General features: G+C 42.7%; 1 protein-coding gene across 1 annotated transcript in view; it reads right to left on the bottom strand.

The window, feature by feature from the left end:
* Window positions 1-27,905, bottom strand: part of LOC117360800 (dipeptidyl peptidase 4-like) — a 165,583-nt gene that overhangs the window by 106,782 nt on the left and 30,896 nt on the right. Inside the window, exons 5-6 of the mRNA XM_033945200.1 lie at window positions 3,839-3,931; window positions 2,047-2,141 (exon numbers count right to left, since the gene is read on the bottom strand). Coding sequence (XP_033801091.1) covers window positions 2,047-2,141; window positions 3,839-3,931 — 188 coding nt within the window. The remainder of the gene's footprint in view (window positions 1-2,046; window positions 2,142-3,838; window positions 3,932-27,905) is intronic.

The following is a 27,905-nucleotide window of genomic DNA, read 5'->3' as shown; positions in this document are numbered from 1 at the left end:
TTTCCTGATAAAGAAGTCTAAGAACTTTGAAATACTGATCAACCTGGTGTATTTCAGATAAGTTACTACTACTACTACTTATCACTTATATAACACTGAAAGGCTTACACTAGGGGTGCCCACGCTTTTTGGGCTTGCAAGCTACTTTTAAAATGACCAAATCAAAATGATCTACCAGCAATAAAATTTAAAAAAACACAAAGCACACTGTACGCAGAGAAAATGTTAATTATCATTTATATTCTGCGGATTTTCAAAGAGGTCAAGGTAGATGACTTTATGCAAAGTCACCTCAGGAACAACTATACAAAAATAGACAAATATACCCCCCTCCCTTTTTACTAAACCGTGATAGTGGTTTTTAGCGCAGGGAGCTGCGCTGAATGCCCTGTGCTGCTCTCGATGCTCATAGGCTCCCTGCGCTAAAAAACACTATTATGGTTTAGTAAAAGGGAGGCCATAGTGCAAAATATAGACAGCAGATATAAATTCTCAAAATGAACACATTTTGATCACTAAATTGAAAATAAAATTATTTTTCCTACCTTTGTTGTCTGGTGATTTCATGAGTCTCTGGTTGCACTTTATTCTTCTGACTGTGCATCCAATATTTATTCCCTTCTTTCAGCCTGCTGTATGCTTCCAGACCTCATTCCCTCCACCAACATTTTCTTCCTCTCTCCCTGCCCCCTCCCCTTTGTTTCTTTCTGTCTCCCTGCTCCCCTTTCTTTCTTTCTGTCTTTCTCTCTCCATGCCCCCTTTCTTTCTGTCTTCCTGTCCCCCCTTTCTTTCTTTCTGTCTTTCTTTCTTTCTGTCTCCCTGCCCCTCTTTCTTTCTGTCTGTCTTTCTCTCTCCATGCCCCCTTTCTTTCCGTCTTTCTGTCCCCCCTTTCTTTCTTTATCTCTTCTTTCTGTCTGTCTCCCTGCCTGCTCCCAAGCCACTGCCGCCGCCATCGGGGAACAGGCCTCCAAACCACCGCTGCCCCAAGCTCTCCCTGCTTTCCCACAAAGAAGCGTCAGGCTGACCAGATTTCTTCTCCCCGACGTCATTTCTGAAATTGGAGAGGAAGTTCTGGACCAGCCAGGCAGCTATTGGCTGGCCCAGAACTTCCTATCCGACATCAGAATTGACATCAGGTAGGGAAAGTTGGTCGGCTCAGCGCTTCTGAGTCGGGAAGCAAGTAGAACGTGAAGGCAACGCGATCGACTCGCGTTGCCTTCACGATCTACCAGTCGATCGCGATTGACCTTTTGGGTGCCCCTGGCTTACACGATGCTGTATATGAGTTCAATATAGAAAATCTGACAAATTTTTCATTATATATGTGTTTTCACTGTTTTATTGGGAGGCTTTTTTAAAATGGATAACCAAGCAGAAAAGAAGTTTTCTGGGTGCTATTGAGAAGCACTAAGGCTTTTTCATACCTCTGTCTACATTATATAATATGTGCTCAACCAACACAGCATATACTTATTTAGCACTTGATCTCATAGCTACCTTCCTCACATAAACAATTACAAATGCATAAATTATAGTGATAAATGCTCAGCCCCACAACCTAAGTGCTCTGATAATGATATTAAGCAGAGGTTGTACAAGGGACCATCATAGCTGCTTATCAGTCCCTGACTGCTCCTACTGTTCTTAATAGCAATGACGTTGTAAACAGTTTCACTTAGCTGTACTGTACACTGGAGTGGGAATTCCTTCATGTGCAACTCTCTGCTTCACCAGTTCCACCCAAAATTGTGTAACCACTTGTGCATTTCTACAACCATTGTGTTCCCTCTACTTGAGTTTTTGTGATTCATTATTAGAGCACTTAGGGCTCCTTTTACTAAGGTGTGCTAGCAGTTTTAGCGCGCGCTACGATGCCGTTTCTTCTGCAGCCTGGGGTACTAAATGCTCTGACGCTCAGAGAAGTCCTATGAGTGTCGGAGCATTTAGGGCTCTGGACCACGGTAAAACCCTCTACCGTGGCATAGTAAAAGGGGGAGTAAGTGATTAGGAATAAAATGTTGAGACATGTATAGAAATTCAACATACTAAAGTAGTATTTGAGAGAACATCTGTTGTTTTATAAGACTCAGCATCAATACGAACAACATTGCCTTCTTTTGAAGTATAGATGTAGTCATTATCTAAAAAAAAAGAAAAATACATTTAATTACATTTTTTTATTTTACTTTAATGATCATTCCTACTAATACCAAAACAAACTTGAAGCAGTCCTATGATTTTACAACAATTTGCATAAGGTTGCTCATATTTTGGTAGGTTGTTTTTTGTTTTTTTGCAAACTTGACTACTGAAATTCTTTTGTACATAGGTCTCTAAAAATTCAATAACAAGAATTCAGCGGTTACAAAACACCGCTGCAAGAATTATTGTAAACAAGTCTTGTTGTGACAGCATTAGAACCTAACGGATGTAGCGGTATATAAGAAATAAATTACATTACATTACATTACATTACTTCATTATTGAAATTCCTACATTGGCTCCCAGTAGTGGCCAGAAATAAATTTAAGATTCTACATCTTGGCCCTGATTCTACAAAGTGCGTCCCGATTTTAGGCAGCTGTAGGCGTCCTACAGCTGTCTAATCAGCCAATCGGGATGCACGTTTTTTTAAAAAATGCTCCCCAGGCAGGCTGCCTATATTGAAGGCAAGGCCCGCAAGACACCTAAGCTCGCCTAAGGGCCTTAGGCGGGCCTTAGGCGAACCTAGGCGGCCCTATGCGTCTCCCTAGTAGAAGAAGAGACGCTTACAATGTAGGCCAACAAAATGCTGGTCTACATTGTAAGTAGACGCGGCCGCTATACTTATTGCGGCAAGGGATCTCTCTGCTGCTATAGCAGGCCGCGGCCGCCTGTCCAATTGCTGGCAGGAGGGTGCCCAAACCCTCCTGCCAGAAGATGCCCCCCCCCCGACACTACCAACCGCCCCAACCCCGCACACTACCGATCGCTGGCAGGAGGGTGCCCAATCCCTCCTGCCAGAAGACGCACTCCCTTAGCACACACACCCCCGCGCTAACAGCCCTCAAACCTCCCCCCAACCAAACTAACCTTTCCTTGTTGGCCAGACGGGACTTGCCCGTCCAGCCGGAGAGGCCCGTCTCGTCGAAATGAGGCGAGCCCGCCCCTTCCCAGCCCATCCTTCCGAAAGACAAGAAGAAAGACACAGGGGCAGGTGCACAGGGAACTGGTATGGGGGGAGGGAAATGGAGGGGAAGGGAATGCTGCTTTGGACACACAGACAGAGGGAGGAAGGGAGACAGAAAGACAAGAAGAAAAACACAGGGGTAGGTGCACAGGGAACTGGTATGGGGGAAGGGAAAGGTGCTGCTGGACAGGGGGGAGGTAAAACAAAGGGAGAAGGGCTGCTGCTGCATAAGGAGAGCTGTGAAGGGGTGGTGATGGACACAGTGGAGGTAAAAGGAAGGGAGAATGGACAGGGGGAGCAGGCAAGGGGTGGCGATGGACAGCCAAGGAAAAAGAAAGAAAGAAAGCAGCTAAGGAGAGAGAGAGAGAAAAAGAAATAAAGAGAGACACACACACATATATTCTAGCACCCATTAATGTAACGGGCTATAAGACTAGTTTTTGAATAAAAGTGCTGCAAGAGAGCATAGCAAATGAAACTACTTTTGTGAGCATCAGTGACACAATTTGTACCTATTGATCCAGAGGTTGCTTTCATCTTGATTTTAAACTGATTATTTTGAATAAATTTTTTCTGCTAGACATACAGAGACTTGTGTTCCTTTTTGTGTCTTCCTCTTAAAACATATCCATCATCAATCCTGAGGTAAAACTATAGCATGGAAGTTACCTGAAATCCACTGTAATCTGTATGAATTTGTCTTGAAACTTCTATTGAAATAGTCATTTAGGGCAAAGGTCTTCCGAGGATCATCTTCTTTATCTAACAGTAAGGAAAGAGAAATGATTAATTTTCATTGCTGGTATCTGAAAAAAGTGAATAGGCCCTATTTAAGGAATAGGCAATGCAAGCTATAGGGAAGGGGGTTGACCTAACGCCTCTAACTGTATTCCTCTTCCTGAAAACGTCCAGCTATCGTTTAGATGTATTAGGCCCTACGTCGTTAATTGTATTCCTATTCCTGGAAATGTCCAGTTATCTTTTTGTTGTAATCCGCTTAGAACTGCAAGGTACAGGCGGAATAGAAGTCATTAATGTAATGTAATGTAATGTAATGTTGTTACAATATCCCTGAAAAATTAATTTGAATGTTGCTTATACTGTATGTGTAGCAGGGTCCCAAGTTCTCCTTCAATATTTTACAGAAAAAAGTGTTCCTTGACAAACTGGTGCATCTTTGAGGGTGCATTCTACTTAAAAAAAAAAAAAAGTGCAAACTGTATTGTGAGAATTGAAACCAAAGACCAGTACATTACATGTATGCAATAAGGAGACATTTGGGTGTTTTATTTATTTATTCAATTTTCTATACCATTCTCCCTGGGAGCTCAGAACAGTTTACATGAATTTATTGAGATACTCAAACATTTTTCCCTGTCTGTCCCGAAGGGCTCGCAATCTATCTAATGCAGTGGTTCCCAACCCTGTCCTGGAGGAACATAAGCATATGACCATTAATAGGGAAAAAGCAAATTGTGGCTATTTTAGAGTCATATGCTTAAAACAGAGCAGGCCTCTTTTTAGTGCAGCTTAGTAAAAGGGCTGTTGCCTAGTAGTGCCTAAATGTTCTCTAGATGCTGGTAGGTGTTGAATCCTTAGGCACACTGTCATTTAGGCCAAGGTTTTCTTGGCCTAAATGAGTGTGCCTAAGGTAGCTGCCCCCTGTGGCCAACTCAATCTATGCCCAAAATCTCCTAATCATGCCTGCTTGCCAGTAGTCACCTCAGTGTAGACGCCTACCAGCTAATTCGATTTTTAAATTATTTTTAAATTGGTTTTTAACGGTGCTTTCAATTATCAGAGCTAATTAACCCAATTAACTTTAGCCATCTTTTATAGAATCAGGGCCTTAGTTTGGCTAACATACATTTATAAATGCCATCGCTTACACATGTAAGTTGCAAAATACCAGCTTACATGTGTAAGTTGCCACAGCTCGTCCATTTATTTTTCCCCGTGTGTGTATTTGTAAAATAGATACTCCCTCTGCATGTGCCATGTGAACCTCTGCAAGTATTTTTTTTAAAATACCTGGACACATCTCTATCTAAAATGTCAGCAGAACTCAGTGGGCTCCTTTTACTAAGGTGTGCTAGCGTTTTTAGAGCACGCTAACCCCCGCACTACCCGGAAAATACTAACACCAGCTCTATGGAGGCGTTAGCGTGTAGCGCACGGGGCCATGTAGCGTGCGCTAAAACCACTAGCGCAGCTTAGTAAAAGGAGCCCAGTATGTCATAAACTGAATATCTCGAGTCCAATCTCTATATTCTTTATAAAATTGGGTTACACCCTTATAGAATCAAGCCAAAGCCCAACACTATCAAGGAGGCTTGAGCTACAAATATATTCAAATAGCTGCTTGTTAAAAAAAAAAAAAAAACCTAGTGCCATTACATTACAATTTGATCCATGGTGATAAGCAATATCTAAGCTACTTATAACCGTGGACTGAACTGACCCCAGATATTTAATGCTGAGGCATGCATGGCTCGTGACACTGAATATCTGGCTCTCAGAGGTCACTCAGAAGTTAACTGGGCACTGTCCAATATTTAGACTGGCTCTGGTTAACTTCACTAAATAAAGTTAGGAGGCCCTTTTCACTGTCTTAGTTTTACCCCATTAATCAGTTATTGGGGGTCCATGCTTCTCAAAGCTGCAGAATCCGTTTGCTGACTAAATTCTCCACGAACGAATCTCATTGTCCCTTTCACTTGGGTGGCATTGTACTTCTAACGAAAAAGGCAGAGTGACCAAAAGAAAGCTCACATTGTGATACCAATGTGATCTGAGGGGAAAAAGTCAAATATATCTAAACATACTTTTACCAGCATATCAGACAAGCTATTATTTGCCTTGGCTCTACAGAGATCATTTGAAGAAATTTTTTTTCCTGTGTTTTATTCTTGCTGAAACGGATAGTGAAAAAGAAATAGTCTAATAGGACATCAGGCTGCTCAGTGGTACAAATTGATTTCTGGATTTTTGAATAAAAAGCCAAAAAATAGTCTTAGAGACATCTGGAGTATCGAGATAAAACAGTATATTTCTGTATCTCGTTGGCCACGAATTTGGACTTGGAGATTGAAATGCACAGCGTCAACAACTAAGAGACAAACATGGTTATTTTTGTTACATAGGATTTTCTGGACCCCAGTTCGATTAAATAAAATAGATAGTTCTAAGTCTAATAGATGCTGGCATTGTCATATGAATATAGGGACTTTGGATCATCTGCTATATTTTTGTCCGTTTATAAATATATTTTGGAAGTCAATTTGGGGACAAATAAATCTAGTTTTGGATTCAAATGTTCCACTATCATATGAGGCTATAATTTGTGGAACGATTTTATATGTGAAACCCACTCTAGATAAATATAAGAGTCGTCTATTTATGATCTTAACAGGAATAGCCATTCAATTGATTACCAGTAATTGGAAAACCCATGATAGAATAAATTATACTTTTTGGTGGGTGAATGTGTGCACTACGTACAGATACGAACGAATTAACACAGAGTGTAAGGGTTTTAGTGAAGTTTTAATAAAGTTTGGAGCCCATTGACTAAATTTGTAAAAATATAATAATATATATTTATCATATCTTTTCTTTGGTTCATTTATTTTTACACATCCAGGGGGTGGGGGGGTTGGAAGGTGGGGAATAAATATTGATAGCGACATTTGGGTAACTTTATTCTTCATTTGTATTAGATATTAGGATATATTCTGCTATTATTATATGTAAGAAACTGAAATTATTGAATGATATTTATGTTACCAGTACGGATATTAGTGTAATGTATGTAATACCTGTTGTTCTTTCATTTGTATGACACTGTTTTTGATTAAAAATCAATAAAGAATTAAAAAAAAGAAGAAATATTCTAGTATAGGACAGTTCCCACAATTTTCCATGATATGAAAAGAAAATTGTATTTTCCTTGAAAATAACACCTATGCACTCAAAGGGGAGGTCCGCTGGATTTCTTCTCTGAGGAAGAGCAAAGATATTTGGAATAAAAGTCTCTAGGAAGAAAATAGAACCTGCCTTTCTAAATGGGTAATAAATGCTGTGTGTTATTTTTTTGTTTAGCCCAAGTATGAAGCAAAGGAGGGCTCCATATCTTTCTTTTTCCCCAAATTTCTGTGCTTGAACCCTTCAAAATATATTCTGGTTGTTGATGCCAATTAGCAGCTAATTCATCAATCTACTTTTATGACAGGAGATATTAAGGAAAGTCTGCTGTTTTGTGGCTAATCACCCCCTGGAAGCTACCAGATGGAGCTAAATAGACCTCCATCCCACTATCCTTATGGTCTCTGACTTGTTTGCATTAGTGAGATTTTACATCTACAAAAAAACATTTAATCTGATCTGTAAAGTACTTCCTTTGTCTTTATTCTCTAGAAATTTAGACAAAATGTATTCTTTTAAGAATGTAGCTTCCATAAGACCTTAAGTGTAGCCATACTGGGATAGACCGAAGCTCCATGAAGCCCAGAATCCTGTTTCCAAGAGTTGACAATCCAGATCACAAGTACCTGGCAAGATCCCAAAAAAGTAAAACAGATTTTATGCTGCTTATCCTAGAAATCAGCAGTGGATTTTCCCAAAAACATCTTAATAAGGGTTTATAGATTTTTATTTTAGGAAATTATCCAAATCTTTTTTAAACCCTGCTAAACTAACTGCTTTTACCATATTCTCTGGCAACAAATTCTAGAATTGAATTACACATTGAGGGAAGAAATATTTTCTCCAGTTTGTTTTAAATTTATTTCTTAGTAGCTTCACTACTTGTCCCCTTGTCCTAGTATTTTTGAAAAGGGTAAACAAGTGATTCATATCTACACATTCCACTCCACTCAATAGACCTCTTCTAGATTCTACTAACTTAAACTTGGAACACTATGGGCTTCTTTACTAATAAATCATATGGGTTAAAGCTGTAATTGAAATGAACTGACACAAAACACACAGGAATAATATGGGCCCTGAGGAAAATAAAGCATGATAACATTAGTGTGTAATAAGCAACAACTATATAAGCACACATGGACTGTTTAATATAGTTGATACTTTTACTCATGAAGATGACAATTCTATAATCTAAGTTCAATTCTCCTTTAGCTGATAAACCTGCCCTTTATTTTTGAAACAAGGTAGAAAATATACGTACCCTCTTACAAAATATGAAGTTACAATTGGAAGTTGAAATTTGCCCTAGTGCTACTCCTTGGAACCATGTATGAGAATGCAAGAGCACTTACCTCCTTCTATTTAGGTGGCACTAAGGCCCTGATTTTATAAACAGCATCTAACTCCTAGGTGCCATTTGGCAAGGTTGTCAATCAGCTGCTAGGTGCTATTTATAGAATCATGCCCAGCAGCTCCTAAGCATTCCTAGGTACCAGTGGGCATTGAATCCTTAGGTGCACTGCCATTTAAGCCATGGTTTTCTTGGCCTAAATGAAGGTAGCCTACCGGCGCTTTAGTCAATGGACACTCAAAATCCACCCTACATATACCCTGATTCTGTCCCTAACTATGCCTTCTTGCTGATAGTTGGCTGTAGGTACCTCAGTATAGAAGCCTTCTCGAAGTGGTAGGCACCTACCGAGTTAGGTGCTTATCAGCAAATTAACTTTTTAAATTGGTTTATAATGGCACTTTCAATTATCAGCACTGATAAAGCTAATTAAAAAAATTATGTTAGGAGCCTAGATCGACTCATTTCTTTGCTTTTTTAATCTGATGTATGTGTTTGCATCAATATTATTTGCCAACTTGATTCTTTGGTCTTCTCTGCTCTTTCTTTCGTTGGATTGTTGGTGCAGAGACCTTTTTATCCTTTTTTTGTTGGTGTGTGTTTTCATGATGTCGTGGGTGGTAGGGGTGAAGTCTATGTGTGCTGGGGGTGTGCCTGTGTTTTTCTAATGCTGAAGGTGGCATGGCATATGTTTGCGTTTTGATGGAAATGTGTTATTGGATATATTGGCGGAGATGATTGTGGTGTCGAAGGTGTATTTGGTGTGTGTGGTGTGTGTGTGTGTGGGTGTGTGTATGATTGTGGTGATAGCTAAACTACATAGACAGACATCTCCTGACACATAAGACCTGTTAACAGTACTTTACCATAAAGAACGTCTTAAAATGCATGTAATCAGGATCTTGCCTGTGTACATAGGAACACTGCAATCATCCATAATATAAAACTGTTTTAGCTACAAAAACATGAGGCCAATGTGACAGCCATAAAACAAGAACACTGACTGGCAGGGTTATCTTCAAAAGAAATGGTGTGATACTTTTTATCTGTTGCAAAACCAATAATACTTTATTGACTGCTCATCAAGCCCCTTTCATTTCACTAGTTAAACTCTTAAACATATGTGCTGTGATTAGACTCTATTCTTTAGAAAAACTCGTATGATTGAACAAAATAAACAGTAGAGTGTGTTTGCTTATTTTGCCATTTTTTTCACTTTTCAAAATGCTGTTTTGACAGTGTGTCAATGTAACCTAAAGAGCCTTGGACTCTGTGATTAAGTAATTAGATAAGACAAAGCTTTAAAAAAAAAAAAAAAAAAAAAAGCAATGGCCCTGACTTAAAGGCATGCTATTTCCTGCTGCTATAGAGCCAATCTTGTGTTATGAGCTGTGAGGATATGCTGAGCTAACCACAAGACTTCCCTGCAGCATCAGGAAATCTCCTGCTGCCCAGTTTAACTTGTAACCTTAAGAAACGAGATCCAGAGGCAACAGAGGAACAGCAGAATATTTGTGATGCTCACTGGAGAATGACACGGTGACAAAATTCATCACCGTCCCCGTCCCCGCGGATAACCGCGGGAAATAATCCCACGTCATTTTCTAGTGTCTATTTCAACCTCGGGTCAGTGGTTGTGCCCAATTATACTCTGATTCTTTCCTCTCTCCTTAAAGAATGACATGAAGATGGTTTCCCACAGTTATCCGTGGGGACGGGAACGGTGATGAATTTTGTTACCGTGTCATTCTCTAATGCTCACCTCCTCCTATCATGCCACTATTGGTCCATAACTATTTGACTGACAGGACGTAGCCTCTGCCTGTGGTTACTTATTTGTATATCACACTGCTACTCCAGATGTGTACAAAGGAATAGACAGATAGATACAGTATATGGACAGATAAATGGGATGGGCCAACAGGGCCTGGATCCAACCAGCTTGTTGCATTTACAGAGCTAGGGGGGAACAGGGGAGGTGGTTAGTTTGTACGTCCCATCCTCATCCATAGAGATGTTGTGCTGCCCCGGACAAACTAATGAACTGAGAAGTGCTCCTGCATTTTTTTGTGTGAAATGTGCCCCCCACCCCCCAAAAAACATCCTCTGACCTCATGCTCCCTCACTAATCCATACACACAAATGCTCCAAATTTACAGGCAGGATTTTCCAACTGCACTCTCAAGTTCTTGGCAGTTGTATTTCCATACTTTGTTCTAAGCTGGTAAAACAGCTGGAAACGTTATAAATAAAGTGATTAGATAATGGCATGTAATCCTGATGAGTTCAAATATTCTGCTACTTTGCTACCAAGCTGTTCCTGTCTCCAGGCCTTGGGGACAGATTCACTGTGTTTATCACACAGTCTACTTGCTCCCCATGCCCCCATCCCCAATTTTATTGCCTATAGCATTACTAAAGACAGAATAAAGATGATAAAAATAATTGCAGTACAAATTGTTTTTCAATATTTTAAAACAATAGTCATGCTCTTTTTTTGAGCAGGAGGCTTAATCATCCTACTTTAGCAATTCTCGAAACACTATTGTACCTCTATTGATGACATAACATTAATTGTACCCTTCCCCCTTCTACCCTCACATCTCAGTTAAAAGAGAAAGGGGTCATTCTCAGCTCATAGCTCTAAAGCCAATGTCTGGTCTTAGCTGAGAGTCCTATTCTTTGCATGCTGCTCAGTGCATTACATATGAATACACATATAAGGTAATTTAATAATAGTTTCAAGTATATTTCGCATTTGATATACTGCCTACTAGAGGACCTCCTGGGTGGTTGGAAGGCCAAGTGCATGCCTATTCTAAGCCTATTTTATTAAGGCACATGGAGGGGCATTTTTAATATGACATCTATATCCAAGTGGAGTTTTATATGTGCTCCATTTTGCGGAACACAGACAAAAATCCAGTACCAAACATTGCTCCGGCGCTCATAGGAATTCTATGAGGGTCAGAGCAGCATTGGAGCATTTACGGCTTAGTAAAAGAGGGGGGGGGGGGGGAGTTTGAATGTATTAAATTTGAAATTCCCAAATTCAGATAGGATTTAATGGGAAGAAATATAACAAATTATTATTTTTTTTTGCTACGGATTTTTATTATACAATATAAATGATGATAAAATTATGATATAAAAAGAGTTCAAACAGGTTAAATGTAATATTTCTAAGCAAAACTAAATAGTTCTAAACACTTTGGAGCTCATAATAATAATAATTTAAAAAAAGTCTAAAACCAGCTTAGGCCTTTCCCCTGCCTCTAAACACATAGAGCAAAAAGAGGCGTTTTTAGAGGAGGGGAAAGGGTGGTTCCAGCAACCTACCTACCGCCTACTGACACTATCACTGCAGGAGAAATGAGCCATCTCTCCTGCTGCGATGGTGATCGCCCCCCCCCTCCGAACCACCACATTTCAGAGAGAGCATCGCGGCAGGGCATCTCCCCTGCCTGTGGACCTCAGCCCAAAGTGCCGCGATTCGGAGGGGGGTGGGCGATCACCATCGCGGCAGAAGAGATGAGCTATCTCTCTTGCAGGGAACAGCCCTCCCCCGTGACTCGATCCGGCCAAGAGGGAGCACAAGCCCTCTTGCCTAGCGGCACCCCCACCCACCGATTACAATGGGGCAAGAGGAAGCCCAAGCCCTCTTGCCCCGCGCCACCTTGAACCCCCGACTCAATCGAGGCAAGAGGGAGCCCAATCCCTCTTGCCCCGGCAGCAGCCCCACCTTCCCCGACTCGATCGGGGCAAGAGGTAACCCAAGCCCTCGCTCCCACGGCACCTCCCCACCACGCCGATTATGGTTGGGCAGGAGGGAGCCCATGTCCTCCTGCAAATGCGAACCCCTTACCCTCCACCCCAACTAAAGTACGGGCAGGAGGGATCCCAGGCCCTCCTGCCCTCGATGCACCCCCCTACCATGAACACCCCCGAGGCCCCAATCAGCCCCCCGCCGACCCGTGAGACCCCCCCACTGACCCCTCAACCCCCCCACCTCCAAACCCCCTCCCCGTATCTTAAAATCATTGGCCGGATGCACGGGTACCAAACCCGTCCGTCCGGCAGGCCAGCCATCCCAGGAATGGCTGGCCTTAGAGCCGGATTGGCCCAGGCGGCTCAAACCCCGCCCACAGGTAGAAATGCATACTTACAAGTGCGTACTTACAAGTACGTACTTAGAAGTACGCATTTCTACCTGTGGGCAGGTGTAATCTGTAATTTATAACCTCAGAAATAATTTTTATGAGGCTCATTGAATTTTGGATTATAATTGTACTACATAAAAATGTTTGATTTGATTTTTAATGACCACGCTTAACCTGTTTATGCTGATTTTAGAACAGGCGGAGTTTGACCCGCCTGAGCCAATCCGGCCCTAAGGCCAGCCATTCCTGGGTCGGCGGGGGGAGGGGGGCGAATCGGGGGTTCAGGGGGGGCATTCGTGGGAGGGGGTGCATCGAGGGCAGGAGGGCCTGTGTCCCTCCTGCCTGTATCTTAGTGGGGGTGGGGGGTAGGGGGTTCACCTGGGCAGGAGTGCTTGGGCTCCCTCCTGCTCAACTGTAATCGGTGTGGGGGGGGGGGGTGCCGCGGGGCAAGAGGGCTTGGGCTCCCTCTTGCCCCGATCGTAATCGGCGGGGCCAGGAGGGCTTGGGCTCTCTCCTGGCCCGATCGTTGGTGGGGGGGGTGGATTCTCTAACTGGTGTTTGTTTTTGACAGATACCAGTTACAGAAACCAGCTTTTAGGCAAAGGACTGGCTCCTCCTTCGCCTAAAAGCTCTTGTTTTGGGCGTTTGGGAGTTAGGCTTTTTTTAGGTTGATTATATGTTGTTAGTGTAGACATAGTGGTGGTCTGGGCGTTTAGCTGAACGTAGAGGCAGGCCATTATCAAAAAAAACCTCATTTTGGATGTTTTTTTTTATAATGGACATTTTCCCTGCTTCTACTTTCAACGTTTAAAGACTTAGGCCAAAAGGGGACTTAGACGTGTTTTTTTTAATTATTATTATGCCCCTCTACACATATCTGTAATACATACACCTTAAAATCAAGAAAAGCACACGTTACCATTATTTTTATGTTGCAGAATTTTCTCAGCCTTTTCTGCTCTTATGGTATGGTGAACAACTATAAAACTTTAGATCAGTACAGTCTGATATATATTACTTTTACATGCAAATTCTAAGATGTATTTAACTTTATGTACTGAATAAAGTTCTTTGGTTCAAAATTCTCAAAATCATTCTTTTCCAAAAGAGAATGCTCAGGAAATAAATACTTCTGTACCTTTCCTAGTTCAGACAGGTAGTGGTTTCTCTTTTCTGTTCTGTTCGTGCCTTCCTTTATACTCTTCTCTCTTTGAGAACTTTTTAACAAAGCTTAGAGCATGCTAATTTTACAAGTATCTATGGGCTACATTTACTGCCTCTTCTATCAAACTGCGCTAGCAGTTTTTAGGGCAGAGAGCTGCCCTGAATGGCCTGCGCTGCTCCCGACACTCATAGGAACTCTATGTGTCGGGAGCAGTGCGGCCATTCAGCGCGCTACAAACTGCTAATGCAGTTTGATAGAAGAGGCCCTTAGTTTCACCAGCTCATCACTCTCTTGGGCTGGGTCTTCTGCTGTGTTCTTCTTCTGTATATCTCCCTGATGTGAGTATCCTCTTTTCAGTGTGTAGTATCTTTTTAAATGTATTACTTTAATGTGCCAAACGAACGTTATAACTGGACTTTTCACACAATTGCTTTCCAATATGTGTATTCTTATATAACGCAATTGAGCTCTCAGATACCTGCACTGATCGGTCATAGATTTTTAGATCAGTTTGAACAGGTGATAGATATCATTCATCGAGCTCGGTGTATATTTTTTCTTAACTTTTCTTTATGTGTGCTTACATTAATTTAAAGTGCACATTGGGGGGTGGGAGGGAGTTTTTCTGGAAATTTCACTATATTATGTGTTTATATTATATTTATGATAGAATTGATTATGATATTTGAAAGAAGGTGGGTGGGATGGGATATAATTTTTATGTTTGTAGAATTATATGAGAATTACAAGTGTTATTGTTGTTACTAATGATATATTTCTGTACGCTTGCTGTAAGTTTTCAAAATGAATAAAGAATATTAAAAAAAAAAATATATATATATATATATATATATATATATATGAAAAACCAGCCCAGCACTTATCTTAATTACTGCCGGTGCTTCTTGTATGTAGCTTTTTGATGGCCCAATGGGACCCGTTTTGCCAAAATAATGGCTTCTTCGGAGGTCTACGTCTTTGCTGAAACCAGTTCCCTGCTATCTTGCAAAAAGCCAGGTCCAAGACAGAAGAGTACCCAACTACATCCAGACTCACAAAACAGCCACGACGGAAAAGGTTTGACGCATGCACAGTTCTCCTATTTTCAAATACTCCACCCAGGCTCCCGCCGTCTACATAGAAAATAAAACAAATAAGTTTCTCTACTTAACCAACCTTCAGCAAATGTGTTCTGGTGCAACTAATTTTTACCAGCTACCCTCATATTATCTCTAAGGTTCTCAATATTTAAATGTCCTGACAGTCCAGTAAAGCTATGAATTTTTCAGGCTTTTTTTTTAAGTACCCAATTGGAACCAATACAGTAACTTTGCTTTTATTCTGAGCACCAGCTTTTCTCTATAGCAGCTCTCGGAGAAGCCACAAGGTTAGAATTTTTCTTAGGTCCTTTCATAAAATTTAAACAACAGCAGCAGCTTTTACAGCTAATCAGGCAAATTTGGGACAGCTTTTTTTATTTTAAAAAACATAGCAGTGTTGTAAGGGACAATCATTTCTGACCGCCAATTTGAACTTCTCTGAATACTATTGTCAGTTCATCATTAGTTAATTCTGGTGGTCTGAAGTAGAGCTTTGCTGACTGACACTGAAGTAAAAACAGCCGAGACACATATTTTAAAGACAGCAATTGAAGCAACAGCTATAAATTAGGTCTATAGTTGGATATTTCAATATGATCCCTTCCAGATTTTGGAATTACAATCATTAAGACTTCTGCAGTCACACCTTTCATGTTCCCCAATCCCACAGCAAGCTGGTGCACTTTTAACAACTGTGGAATTAGCTCATATTGAAAAATTCTGTAAAATACCATCCAAGTGTTTTTACAATTTGGTAAGGATTTTATAGCTTTCTCAGTCTCACGCTCATCAAATTCTTTTTCCAAGAAAGCCTCTTCAGTAGCTGATAAGCTTGGACCTTTGATCTGCTCAAGAAAAGTACAACAGTCAGCATCAATCCCCTTGAACCCTGATGAATATAAGTTTCAACAGAATTCCTTAAACTGATTTGCTTTATTCTGCTTGCTCTGTCCTCCCATGCCCAGCAGCATCCCTCATGATGGGAATTCTTTTTCCATCCCTTGAGGTACTCTGCTAGTACTTTACCATCCTTCTTGGACACTTGTTGCACAAAAAAACTACTTTTAGCCTCTTGACTCAACCGCATTTTAGGGGCCACTTTTACAAAGCCCCCAAATTATAAGGGGACACTCAAAATTGCAGGGAAATACTTTTAAAACAAATAGGAGGAAATATTCACTCAGAGAATAGTTAAACTCTGGAACATAGCTGGTTTTAAGAAAGGTTTGGACAAATTCCTGGAGGAAAAGTCCATAGTCTGTTATTAAGGTGTGGGGAAGCCTCTGCTTGCCCTGGATCAGTAGCATGTAATGTTGCTACTCTTTGGGTTTTGGCCGGGTACTAGTGACTTGGATTGGCCACCGTGAGTACAGGCTACTGGGCTTGATAGGCCATTGGGCTGACCCAGTAAGGCTATTCTTATGTTCTTATGATAGTGAGTCTCAACACGGCAAATATGATGCAGCCCGTAGAAACTGAATAGGCTGTGCTGCATTTGCCACATGGGAATTTCAACCACGGCTTTGTAAGAGGAGCCCTATATCTGAACTTGTAACAGTTTATGCAAGACGCTCTTGTCTCATCTCTGTACTGACATCCACTCTAATATTTTGATTCAGTCTCTAGCTGTTGCATATCTCTTGTGTGCATTTTGTTTACCCTAGATCAGGGGTGTCAAAGTCGGTCCTCGAGGGCCGGAATCCAGTCGGGTTTTCAGGATTTCCCCAATGAATATGCATGAGATCTATGTGCATGCACTGCTTTCAATGCATATTCATTGGGGAAATCCTGAAAACCCGACTGGATTACGGCCCTCGAGGACCGACTTTGACACCCCTGCCCTAGATGTATACTCCACAATAGTATGGCTGGCTTTGAACGTATCCCATTTTTTATCTTGTGATAATGGGTCTTCATAATAATTCAAAAGTAATATTCTGAAATTGCTCAGCTGTTTCTGTATGGAAGTCGGAAGGAACAGAGTGTAGCGACAGCAAAGACAAAGAGCCACTCAAAAAAAATCGATAATTCAAAGTAAATAACAGGTTATAGTAAATAACTGATTAAATGGTGGGATGGACCCTCAGTTCACACAACTTCATGACAGGGAAAACAAACCCATCAAAAAGAAGTTGTCACATATAAAACCCAACAGGGTAAATTGTGTTACATCCCCGGATCCTAACCCACCAAGTGGCAGTGCACAATAATGCAAAACAATATGTACCAAAGCAAATTAGTGAAAAGTGATTCAAATTTTGTTGTTGTCGCTAAAATCATACAGCGGCATTCACAGTAAAGCAGTCACTGCAAAGCAGAGTACTGACCTTAAAGCAGGGAAATAGTTCATGACAAAAAGGTACTTATCTTTGGGCTGATATAGAATGAATGGCCCAAACACAGTCTTAAAGTTCAACAGATTCCTTTTCAAAGGACGGACCTTCCTCCTCAGGAACCAAGAGCGGCTTAACAAGGCAGCCACCGACAATGGCGCCGTTTAGAGAATCTGGGCCTCAATGTTTGTGGCCACATTCCGTGCACACTGATTTAGGGTCACCAGATTTTCCCGAAGAAAAATCCGGACCCATGGTCACGCCCACAGGGCCGCCCAGTTCTGCCCAAGCCACGTCCCCAGACGGCATCCGCGCATGTGTGGACGCGATGCAATGACCCAGTAAGGCTATTCTTATGTTTTCATGGTGTCACGCGTACGCATGATGTCACCACATTGCATCCACGCATGCGCAGATGACCCCTCCCAACGCGATGTTTGCAGAGAGCTTTTCAAAACACAGACAAAGTTCCGGGTTTTGAAAAGCCATCCGGACCCCTGGACGTGTCCTCGAAAAGGAATACAATGCGCAGCGGCCTCAAAAAAGGCGAACAGAATGTTGGGCATTATCAAAAAAGGTATCACTACCAGAACCAAGGAAGTTATCCTCCTGCTGTATAGGTGCGACCGCATCTGGAGTACTGTGTTCAGTACTGGTCGCCGTACCTTAAGAAGGATATGGCGATACTCGAGAGGGTCCAGAGAAGAGCAATAAAAATGATAAAGGGCATGGAAAACCTTTCATATGCTGAGAGGCTGGAGAAGCTGGAGCTCTTTTCCCTGGCAAAGCGGAGACTTAGAGGGGATATGATAGAAACTTATAAGATCATGAAGAGTATAGCGAAGGTAGAGAGGGACAGATTCTACAGACTGGCGAGGCAACAAAAACTAGAGGGCACTCCAAAAAATTGAAGGGAGATAGGTTCAGAACAAATGCTAGGAACTTCTTCTTCACTCAGAGGGTGGTGGACACCTAGAATGCACTTCCAGAGGAGGTGGTAGAGCAGAATACGACTTTGGGTTTCAAAAAGGGACTGGACGAGTTCCTGAAGGAAAAGGGGTACAATTAGAGGGTTACTATATAGTACAAAATGCTTTAGAGTAATAGATCACTACAGGTCATTGACCTGGGGGGGCCGCCGCAGGAGCGGACTGCTGGACATGATGGACCTATGGTCTGACTTGGCAGAGGCAATGCTTGTGTGCTTATGTGCTTATGTCTGGGGAAATCCAGACATCTGGTAACCCTACACTGGTTACACTAATTTTCAAAGAGAAACTACCCCCATTTCTGTTTAATAATTAGCAGAAAATAGATGAGCTAAAAACACCCACGTACTGCAGCTCCAGGGGGGAGATTTTATACCAGTCCTGGATTTGAGCCAACCTCACCATTATGCATTATGGGACCTGTGGCAGTGATTTCAGCTAGTAGAATCAGGGTCTATAAATATTGCACTGCTTTGGGATATAAGTTTCAAATCAGGACAGGCCAAAAAGTTTCACTCCTGGAACTGGATAACTTGGCAGGTCTTATACTTTACTACTATGGGCTATTTAAAAACTGTTCCTTCATGTAAACTTATCTATTCAGCCCTAAGCAGTTTTCCATTTGTACAGTACATCATAACTGAAGCCATAAGACAGTTAAATGAATAGATTTCTCAAAACCTATCTAAGGCAAAAAGTCTACTTATGTTTCCCAAAATTAAACTTGTGGTTAGCCTGCTCTCTGAATCTGTTGTTCTCCCTGCTGCTTGCCCCACTTCATCTTAAATAATCTTTATTGCCTTTTAGGAATGTTGCATTTATTTTCCACAAGAGGTGCAGAATTTGTAATCACTCCAGGTTTTAAATCATCAGGTTCTCAGGTCACCCTTCAGTTGTTTTTCCCTACCTCCCCCATTATTTTCATCTTCATTTTGAATCTCTCCTCCCCAAATGCTGTGCTCTGCTTATTTTGGCTTCTCTTATTGCCTGAAGGCTGAAGTGCAAAGTGCTTCACTTATACTAGCAAGAATTTTCAATATAGGACTCAGGACTCAAGCGAATTCCCTCCACAATCTGACTGATCACCAGCTGCCTGACGGGCATCTAAGATGCTGGCGCTAGAGCCAATTAGCACGAGGACTAGCACCAGTGATAATCTACAGAGAATGCTCAGAGGGCTTTAGCGAAGGAAACAAAGTGCACACCAGAGACTGTATTTAAATGTAGTCAAATAGATGTTAATGACATTGGGCTAGATTCACTAAGCAAACCGATCGTGTACCGATCGGTTTGTGAGCCCTTTACGACCAGATTTCCCTTCTGCACTATTCACTAATGCCTGTAGCGATCCGATCACAATCGTCCCATGCAAATTAGTTAAACCCCATGCAAAATAGCCAGGCAGTTGATTCACTAACAATTGCTTGACTATTTTGAGTCGGGTTTTACTGTTGGCAAACCCGATTGCTGCAGACCTGTCGGTAACTGAGTTACCGTCAGGTCTGCAGGCATTTTGAGATGCCTGCCAGTCTTTTTTATTCATTTTTTTCTGGCCGGGCCCGGGCTGGCCCACCTCCTTCCCTGTTTCTAAATCTAGTCAGGCCGGCTGGCCGGGCCAGGTCCACCCACCCACCAATAAACAAGCTGCAGGAGAGATGACAACTCCCTCCTGCCACCCCCCTGGACACCCCCTACCCATTCCAAGCTCCCTTTCCACCACCTCCCTCACCGTACCTTTAACGGAGCAGGAGGGATGGTCAACCCTTCCTGCTCCAATGACTCCAGCGATGAGTCTGAGGCCATACGTCTCGCCCCGGCGCATCATGCGATGCATGGGGAGGGGCCTAAGGCCCTGATTGGCTCAGGCTCCTACCTTGGGAGGGGCCAGGGTGCCTGAGCCAATCAGGGACTTCCTTAGGGTTGAGCCTAAGGAAGTCCCTGATTGGTCAAAGCAATAGCCAATCAGGGACTTCCTAAGGCTCAGCCCTAAGGAAGTCCTTGATTGGCTCAGGCGCCCCAGGCCCCTCCCAATGTGGGAGCCTGAGCCAATCAAGGCCTTAGGCTCCTCCCCGTGCATCACATGATGCAACGGGGCGGGGTCTAAGGCCTCAGAGTCGTCGCTGGAGTCATTGGAGCAGGAGGGGTTGAGCATCCCAACTGCTCCGTTAAAGCTACAGAGAGGGGGGTGGAAAGGGGGCTTGGAATGGGTAAAGGGTGTCCGGGGTGTGGACGGATGGCAGGAGGGAGTTGGCATCCCTCCTGCAGTTTGTATATGGGTGGGCCCGGCCCGGCCTGGCCCAGCCCGGTGGCCTGACTAGATTTTGAAACAGGGAGGGAGGTGGGCCGGGCCGGGCCTAGCCAGACCAGACCAGGAAGGTAACATGGCAGGAGGGAGTTGGCAACCCTCCTGCCTTTTGTGGAGCATTGGCGCATGGAGGGGGCATCGCAACTTTTTCAAAAATGCTTTTCCTTTTTTTTAACCTTTTTATGGGGCAGGGAGCCTGTGGTTTTAACCTGCTTTAATCAGCAGGTTAAAACCACAGGCTCCCAGTGCGGGAAGGGCAGGAGAGACTCGGGGCGAGAGCGGAGAGTCGAGGCAGGCAAATTCGGGGCACAGCTTTGGGGCAGCAGAGAGCAGGCTGTGGTGCCCGATCTCTCTTCCCTGCTTACTGGACTCTCCTGCTCTCTCCTGCCGTTACCCCCAATTCAGACCGCTTTAAAACCATGGGCTTGCACTGCAGGGAATGGCGGCAGAGAGCAGGAGAGTCCGAGAGCAGGCAAGAGAGATCTGGGCTGGGCTGATCCCTGACAGCAGTGACAGGAGGCTGCTTCTCCTGTCACTACTGTCAGGGTGTGCGCATGAGTGGGGATCGCTCTGGCCGTGGGTAGGGGGGCGTGTTAACGATCGTCCCCATTTGCTTGCAGGCCTTTACTGAATTGGTCGGCCGGCATGCAAACAGAATTGGATCGCACACGGTTTGGAGGTTTAGTGAATCTAGGCCCTAGTTTGCAATGCCTTACCAATTCTCAGAGAACAACGCACAAACAAAACTGTTCCTACCGGGTTGGAAGTTCTGAAGAGAGGATTTCTTTTGATTTTCAGTTTAAAAGCTGCTGGTTTTGATTTCTTTTCCAAGTAGAAGAAAGCCCTCGCAAGCCTATAAGCATCAGTACTGAGAAGGAAATGTTCACAAGTCCAAACAAAGCCGAAAGTGAAAGAACACACTGGTGCCTGTTTTCTGGGCTTAAATATAAGCTTACCGGTATATTTAAAAGAGCAGAAGAGCAACTTGGCACATGAACACAAGAACTACACTTACTGTGAAGCTCTTTTACACATACGCCAAGCTTTTACAGTGTAGGATATGTAGTGCCTGATTTTGCCCATTGAAATCAGTGCTGTAAGTCCCATAATGTACTAGGTAGTCAAAAATCCAGGATTATACCAAAATCTCCAACCTGAACTGGGTAACAGCATCTCTGCAAATATCTTTCAGATGATATAATCATTATTTTAGCATGTAAACTAACTGGGCCTCTGTCCTGAATGGCCTTATCTTTCTTCCAGCAACTAGGAGGACAGCAGATTCATCTCTCCATCCCCCATCTCTCTCTTGCAGTCCACATCTAGGCCTTCCCCCGCTGCCTCTGACTGGCTGACTGTAACCTCTCCCAGGTGACCTCACTAGCCTTGCTGTCTATTTAATCTGAACCCTTTCGGGCAGTGTTCTTTCTAACTGGGCTTCTTTTCTCTAGCAACTGATTAGTCATGCATTCTAAGCTCTTCAGTCCCCATCTGTTCTGTCTCTTGGTCCTGTTTTCCCCTTGGTCCAGCCTGCCCTCTAAAATAAATTCCTTTCCTCTGTTTTCTTTCATGGAGGACAGCAGATTCATTGCTCCATTCCCATCTCTCTTGTAGTCCACATCTAGGTCCTCCCCCCACTTCCTCTGACTAGCCCCCTCCCAAGCAAGCACTTAGGTGACTTCACTAGCCTTGCTATCTATGTAATTTGAACCCTCTCGGGTGATGCAAGCTGCCGACGTGTGATGAAGGAGTGCACACAAGGAGCAAGTGTTCCTTGTTCGCGCTCCTTCGTGCGTCTCCTGAGGGCACCTCCCTATTCTCAATACCTCTCTTCTTGTACATCTCTATTTCCTTTCTCTGTTCCTCTCCTTATGGCTCCAATTCACTTTCTGCTTCTCATATTCTCTCTCCCCAATCTTACTCTCTTTCCCTTTCCTCTACACACCACAAGTCCTCACTATCCTTCTTCTTTTCCTATCCCCTCACCAGCCATCCTGTCATCTACCTTATTCATTACACTCAAACTCAAGCACTCTCTCTCTTCCGTTTATTCATCTCCTTTCTTTGAGCCCCACCCATCTTCATCATTGCCCTTATTATTCCCATTTGCTTTGGCACACTCTCTTACTCCTTCTTCTGCTCTCTGTTGGGGATGTCAATCCAAATCCTGTCCCTCCACATAATCTGCTTCCCCACATGTGTAACTGCCCTAACCTTATACCTATTCCTCTCCTTCAATCCTCCTCTTTCCCTTTTTCGTGTGCCCTGTGTAACGCTCATTCTGCCTCCAACAAACTGTTCTACATTCATGACCTCTTTATCTCCCAGTCCCTCCACCTGCTTGCTCCAACTGAAACATAGATGTGCCCTGAGGACTTCACTGCAGCTGCTGCATACTCCCATTGTGGCTACTACTTCTCCCATACACTTCATCCTACTGGTTGAGGCGGAAGTGTTGGGCTTCCTCTCTCTCTCTCCTTCTTGCGGATTCCTACCTCTTCTCCCGCCTTAATCCCACAGCCTTTCCTCATTTGAAGTCCACTCCATCTGCCTATTTACTCTTCTACCTCTGTGGATAGCTGTCATTTATCATCCCTCCCAACAAGTCCCCTTCCTCCTTTCTCACTGAATTTGACTCCTGGCTTTCGGGCTTCCTTGATTCATCCTCTCCCTCCCTCATTCTTGGGGATTTTAACTTTCACCCTGATGATCCCACTGACATGTATGCTTCTAAATTTCTTGCTTTAACCTCCTCATTTGACCTCCACCTATGCTCCACTACCCCCACTCACTGGAATGACCATTGCCTTGATCTTGACTTTTTCTCTAACTTCTCTACCCCACTGCTCCCCATCTCTGATCATCTGATAACCTTCACAATTATTCCCCATTCCCCTCAGCCACACCCAGTTACCTCCAACAGGTTTCAAAATCTTCAGGCCCTCGATTTTTCCATGCTCTCAACCACTGTTCACCTCTCCTTGCCTTCACTATGTTATCCAATTTTGTCCACAAGGCTGTCTCGTCATACAAATCTATTCTCTTCTCTGCTCTGGAAAGCCTTGCTCCCCCTGTTCCACAGAGACTGCCCTCACCAAAGTCTGCAGTGACTTGTTCATGGCCAGATCTAAGGGCTTTTACTCGATCCTCATCCTTATTGACCTGTCTGCTGCTTTTGATATTGTTAATCACAGCTTACTCCTTGATATGCTGTCCTCGCTTGGATTCCACAAATCTTTCCTCTCCTGGTTTACCTCCTACCTCTCCCATCACACCTTTAATGTATATGTTGGTGGGTCCTCTTCTGCTGATACCCCGCTAGCAGTTGGCGTACCCCAAGGTTCTGTCTTAGGATCTCTTATCTCTCTAGACCTCTTGCCTCAGTACCCTGATCTACTATCATGGCTTCCAGTATCACCTATATGAAGATGACTCCCAGATCTACCTCTCTACACACAAAATTTCACCTAATCCCCAAAAAAGTCTCTGACTGTTTGGTTGATATTGCTGCCTATAATAAACTACCTGAGTGTGTCCACCACACCCCTTTCCTTACCTTGTTTAAAAGCAGATTGAAAACCCAATTTTTTGTTATAGCCTTCAATCCATAACCCTACTCCCCACTGCCCACAAACCCAGCCAGCAGATTAACCATTCCTCTTAACTGTATCCATGACATCCTGTTTGTCTGTCTTATCTGTTTAGACTGTAAGCTCTTTCGAGCAGGGACTGTCTTCTTTGTGACTCTATACAGCGCTGCGTACATCTGGTAGTGCTATAGAAATAATTAATAGTAATAGTAGTTTTGACAGTCCTCACTGAAAAGCAGTTTATAAAGTACCAATAAACATAAATATATCAATTTAAGAAAACTTTGAAGTTCCAACCAATAAGTATATAAGTATTCAGTTCTTCTGTAGCACATATTGATTTCAGTCCAATTCCCATTAGACGTATATCTCACAACTAAAATCACAGTGATAGCTGGTAGCAGAGATGGCAGGAAGTGAATAGGAATGAAGATGGAACTTCCTTTTCCCCGGCAACAACAAAGGAATTAGGTCATGTAGTGGAAAGTATTACTATTCAGGCACCACCAATGTGCACCTTAGGAGCCAGCTCTTTTGGTGCTTGAGCACTCCCAATATTGAGTACACTCCTTTACTGTGATCATAGAGGCCTAATTTTCATTGCATTTAGCATCCTTAATCATTTTGAAAAGTTGGTTCCTATGCTGTGCCTATACAGTAGCTGTTCATCAATAAATCAAGTTTTGTTAGCTTGTTGTCCTATTACTTAGCGTTATGTAGGGACAGGCAGTCATTTATAATGACTGAAGAAATATCAATATTTCTGTCTTTGGCAAACAAAAAGGAGCAGGATTTTGCTTGCCAACTGCAGGCTTGCAAACAACAGCCGCCCTGCAATCCAAGCCCCCCCTTCCCGTGCCCCCCCCCCCTAACTCTTTTGTGGTCTAGTGGAGTCCAATGTAGTAGTGATTCTGTTCCACTCCTGCCCAATAGGGTGACCATGACCTTTCTCCATAGACTTGTGGTACAGGCAGTAGTTCACTACAACACTTTGACAATTAAAACTCACTGCATGAATGCTTCTTAGATAATGTGGATGCCATGGCTTGCTGGTCAGCAGAAAATATTTCTCTTCACCGAAAGAGTGATTGATCGCTGGAATGATCTTCCACTGCAGGTAGCTGAGGCCAGCAGCGTGCCATTTTAAGAAAAAATGGGATTGGCACGTGGGATCTCTTCATAGAGGTAGGTAAGGGTGGGTCATTGGCGTGGGCAGACTAGATGGGCCGTGGCCCTCCCCCCTCTCCCCACACACAGAACTTAATTAAAGCACGTTCAAAAAAATACTGAGCACATAAGACAATCTAAATCTGTCCTAGGGACCCAACAGGCAGTCAAGTTTTCAGGATATCCACAATGAATATACATGCAATAAATTTGCATGTATGTTGGGACTCCAGTGCATACTGATCCATCTCATGTGCCTTCCTTGTGGATATCCTGAAAACTGGAGTGGATCAGCCCTAAATTAAGGTAAAACAAGTCTGTATAATCAGGAAATCTATCCATATTAACCAGGAAATCATTTCTGCAGTACTGATCTTTAAGTTTAGAACTATTTTAGACTGCCAAATGAACCGCTGACTTTAAAGGAAACCTTTATTTCTTATGCACTGTGAAAGTCTTAATGTTATACCTCTCCCAGCACTTCAGAAAGGTAAAAGTAGGGAGGGGAGAATTTACAGATTGACAGAAAAAATTACCAGGGGAATTTGGATGGAGTCATGAAAGTTCAAACATGTTTTTGTTGCTAACCCATATTATCTGAGTCCAAACATAGCAATCTCCAATCCTTTCCATTCCCCCATACCCCATTGTTTATTCCCCCCACCGAAAAAGTTTTACATAAAGTAAAAACAGTGCATAATGAGGTAGATTCAAGGAAATGCATCGAAAATTAAGAGCAAGAAAAATATGAACACTAAGGCCCTGATTCTATAAGAATGACCTGTGGACAGAATTTGTCACAGTCCCTTGACATTCTTTAGTGCCTATCTCAACCTCAGTCCTTCTACACCAACATTCTTCAATGGAAGGCTTGAGGGTCAGTGGCTGTGCCCATTCATACTCTGATTCTTCCCTCTCTCTCCTTAAAAAATGACATAGGGATGGTTTCCTACAGTTAACCTTGGGGAAGGGGATGGGGACAGAAAAGCTTAATCAGATAACAACCATATCAGGACTTAAAAGCAAAAGCAAAAGCAAAGGGGAGAGGCAGGAGGGAAATGCTAGTGGGATGGAGCCTGTGAGCTGCAGCTCTATCATTAAGAGCCCCAGAACTATTATTGTGAGCTACAGGAGAGCCGAGAGATTAAGGCAGCACAAATTATTGGTGAGAAATGGTTAGCTGCTGGGTGAGGATTTCTATGGCAGGAGTGCATATTTTTGCAATAATATTGGATTTCATGAGAAATGGTGAAAATTAAACTATCTTTTGTAATAACTAAATTGTAATGCAATTATATCACGTCACCATTAGGGGGTTTTACACAAGCAATTAGCACCTTGGATGGTAGGCACCTTACTCAGTAGGTGCCTACTACTTTCAGGTAGGTGCCTAGTCCAAGGCACTTACCAGAAAATGGACATGGTTAGGGGGTGGATTATGGGTAGATCTTGGGCATGTTTTCTGAGTAGGCGCCTAAACTGGACTTAAGTGGTGATATTTAGGTCAAGAAAACCCTGGAATAAATAGGGAATAAACTAAGGTTAGGGTGCCTACTGGCATCTAAGTCCAATTTAGGCGCCACTAAATTAAAACCCTGCTATTCAAAAAATTTATTCAGATGTCTTAACTCTACCCTTCCTTACAAATTCCCCCTTCCAACTCCTCCTTCCTTACAAATTCCCCCACAAAGTCTCTCCCTCTCCGTAAATCATTCTCCTCAAAGTCTCAACCATGTAAACAGCTCCCCAAACTGTAAATTTCCTGGAACTGTCCAGTCATCTTTTTGTAATCCAAAACACTAAATTGTAATTTTCCTGGAAATGTCCAGCTAGTTTCTTTTGTAATCCACCCAGAACTGCAAGGTAAGGGCGGAATAGAAGTCATTAATGTAATGTAATGTAATTTTATAAACAGTGCCTAACTTATGATTGACATGTGATAAGCACCATGTTCCTTGGCGCTTATGTTTTAGGTGCTGTTATAGAATTGGGGCCTAAGCATCAATTCTGTAACAGCAATTACATGTGAAATTGCCATTAAAGAATACAACATAAGTTGGCATGTATACCTAAATTTATGCATGAGAATTTATGCCATCTCGAAGCCTGGTGCAAATAGCCATGCCTCAAGTTAGCATTTGCATGTGTGATAGTATTCTATAACTTAGGCGCGTAACTGCAAGATACGCCTCTGATCCACTCATATGCATGCCCCTTTGTAGTTGAAAGCTATTTAATTTAATCTCTAACCCCCCTAATTCTATATATAGCGCTATAAGCTATGTGCAAAGCAGCGCGCACAGACTATTTGCATGCACAACTTATATGTTTAACAAGACCAATTGGTGTCAATAATTGACAATGAAACTTCATAATTGATGCTAGCTGGCATTAATTAGAAGTTATATGCACAACTTGGTAGGGGGCATGGTCAAGGAGAAGCAGGGGCATTCCTAAAATTTAAGTGCACTGATATAAAATACGCCTAATTCACATGCAGCTTAGGCACAGGTATTTAGGTCTGGTTTTCCTTGGCCAAAGTGGGTACACCTAAATATTATGCTGTGTACGGCCACTAAGCACAATTCTATATATGCTATGTGCCCATTCTATAAAAGTGATTAGCAGTGATTTGTTGGGTACTATATA

Source organism: Geotrypetes seraphini, chromosome 5 (genome assembly GCF_902459505.1).
Source record: "Geotrypetes seraphini chromosome 5, aGeoSer1.1, whole genome shotgun sequence".
Lineage (NCBI taxonomy): Eukaryota > Metazoa > Chordata > Amphibia > Gymnophiona > Dermophiidae > Geotrypetes > Geotrypetes seraphini.
Note: the sequence above shows the minus strand (reverse complement) of the source record. Positions and strands in the feature narration are given on the sequence as shown.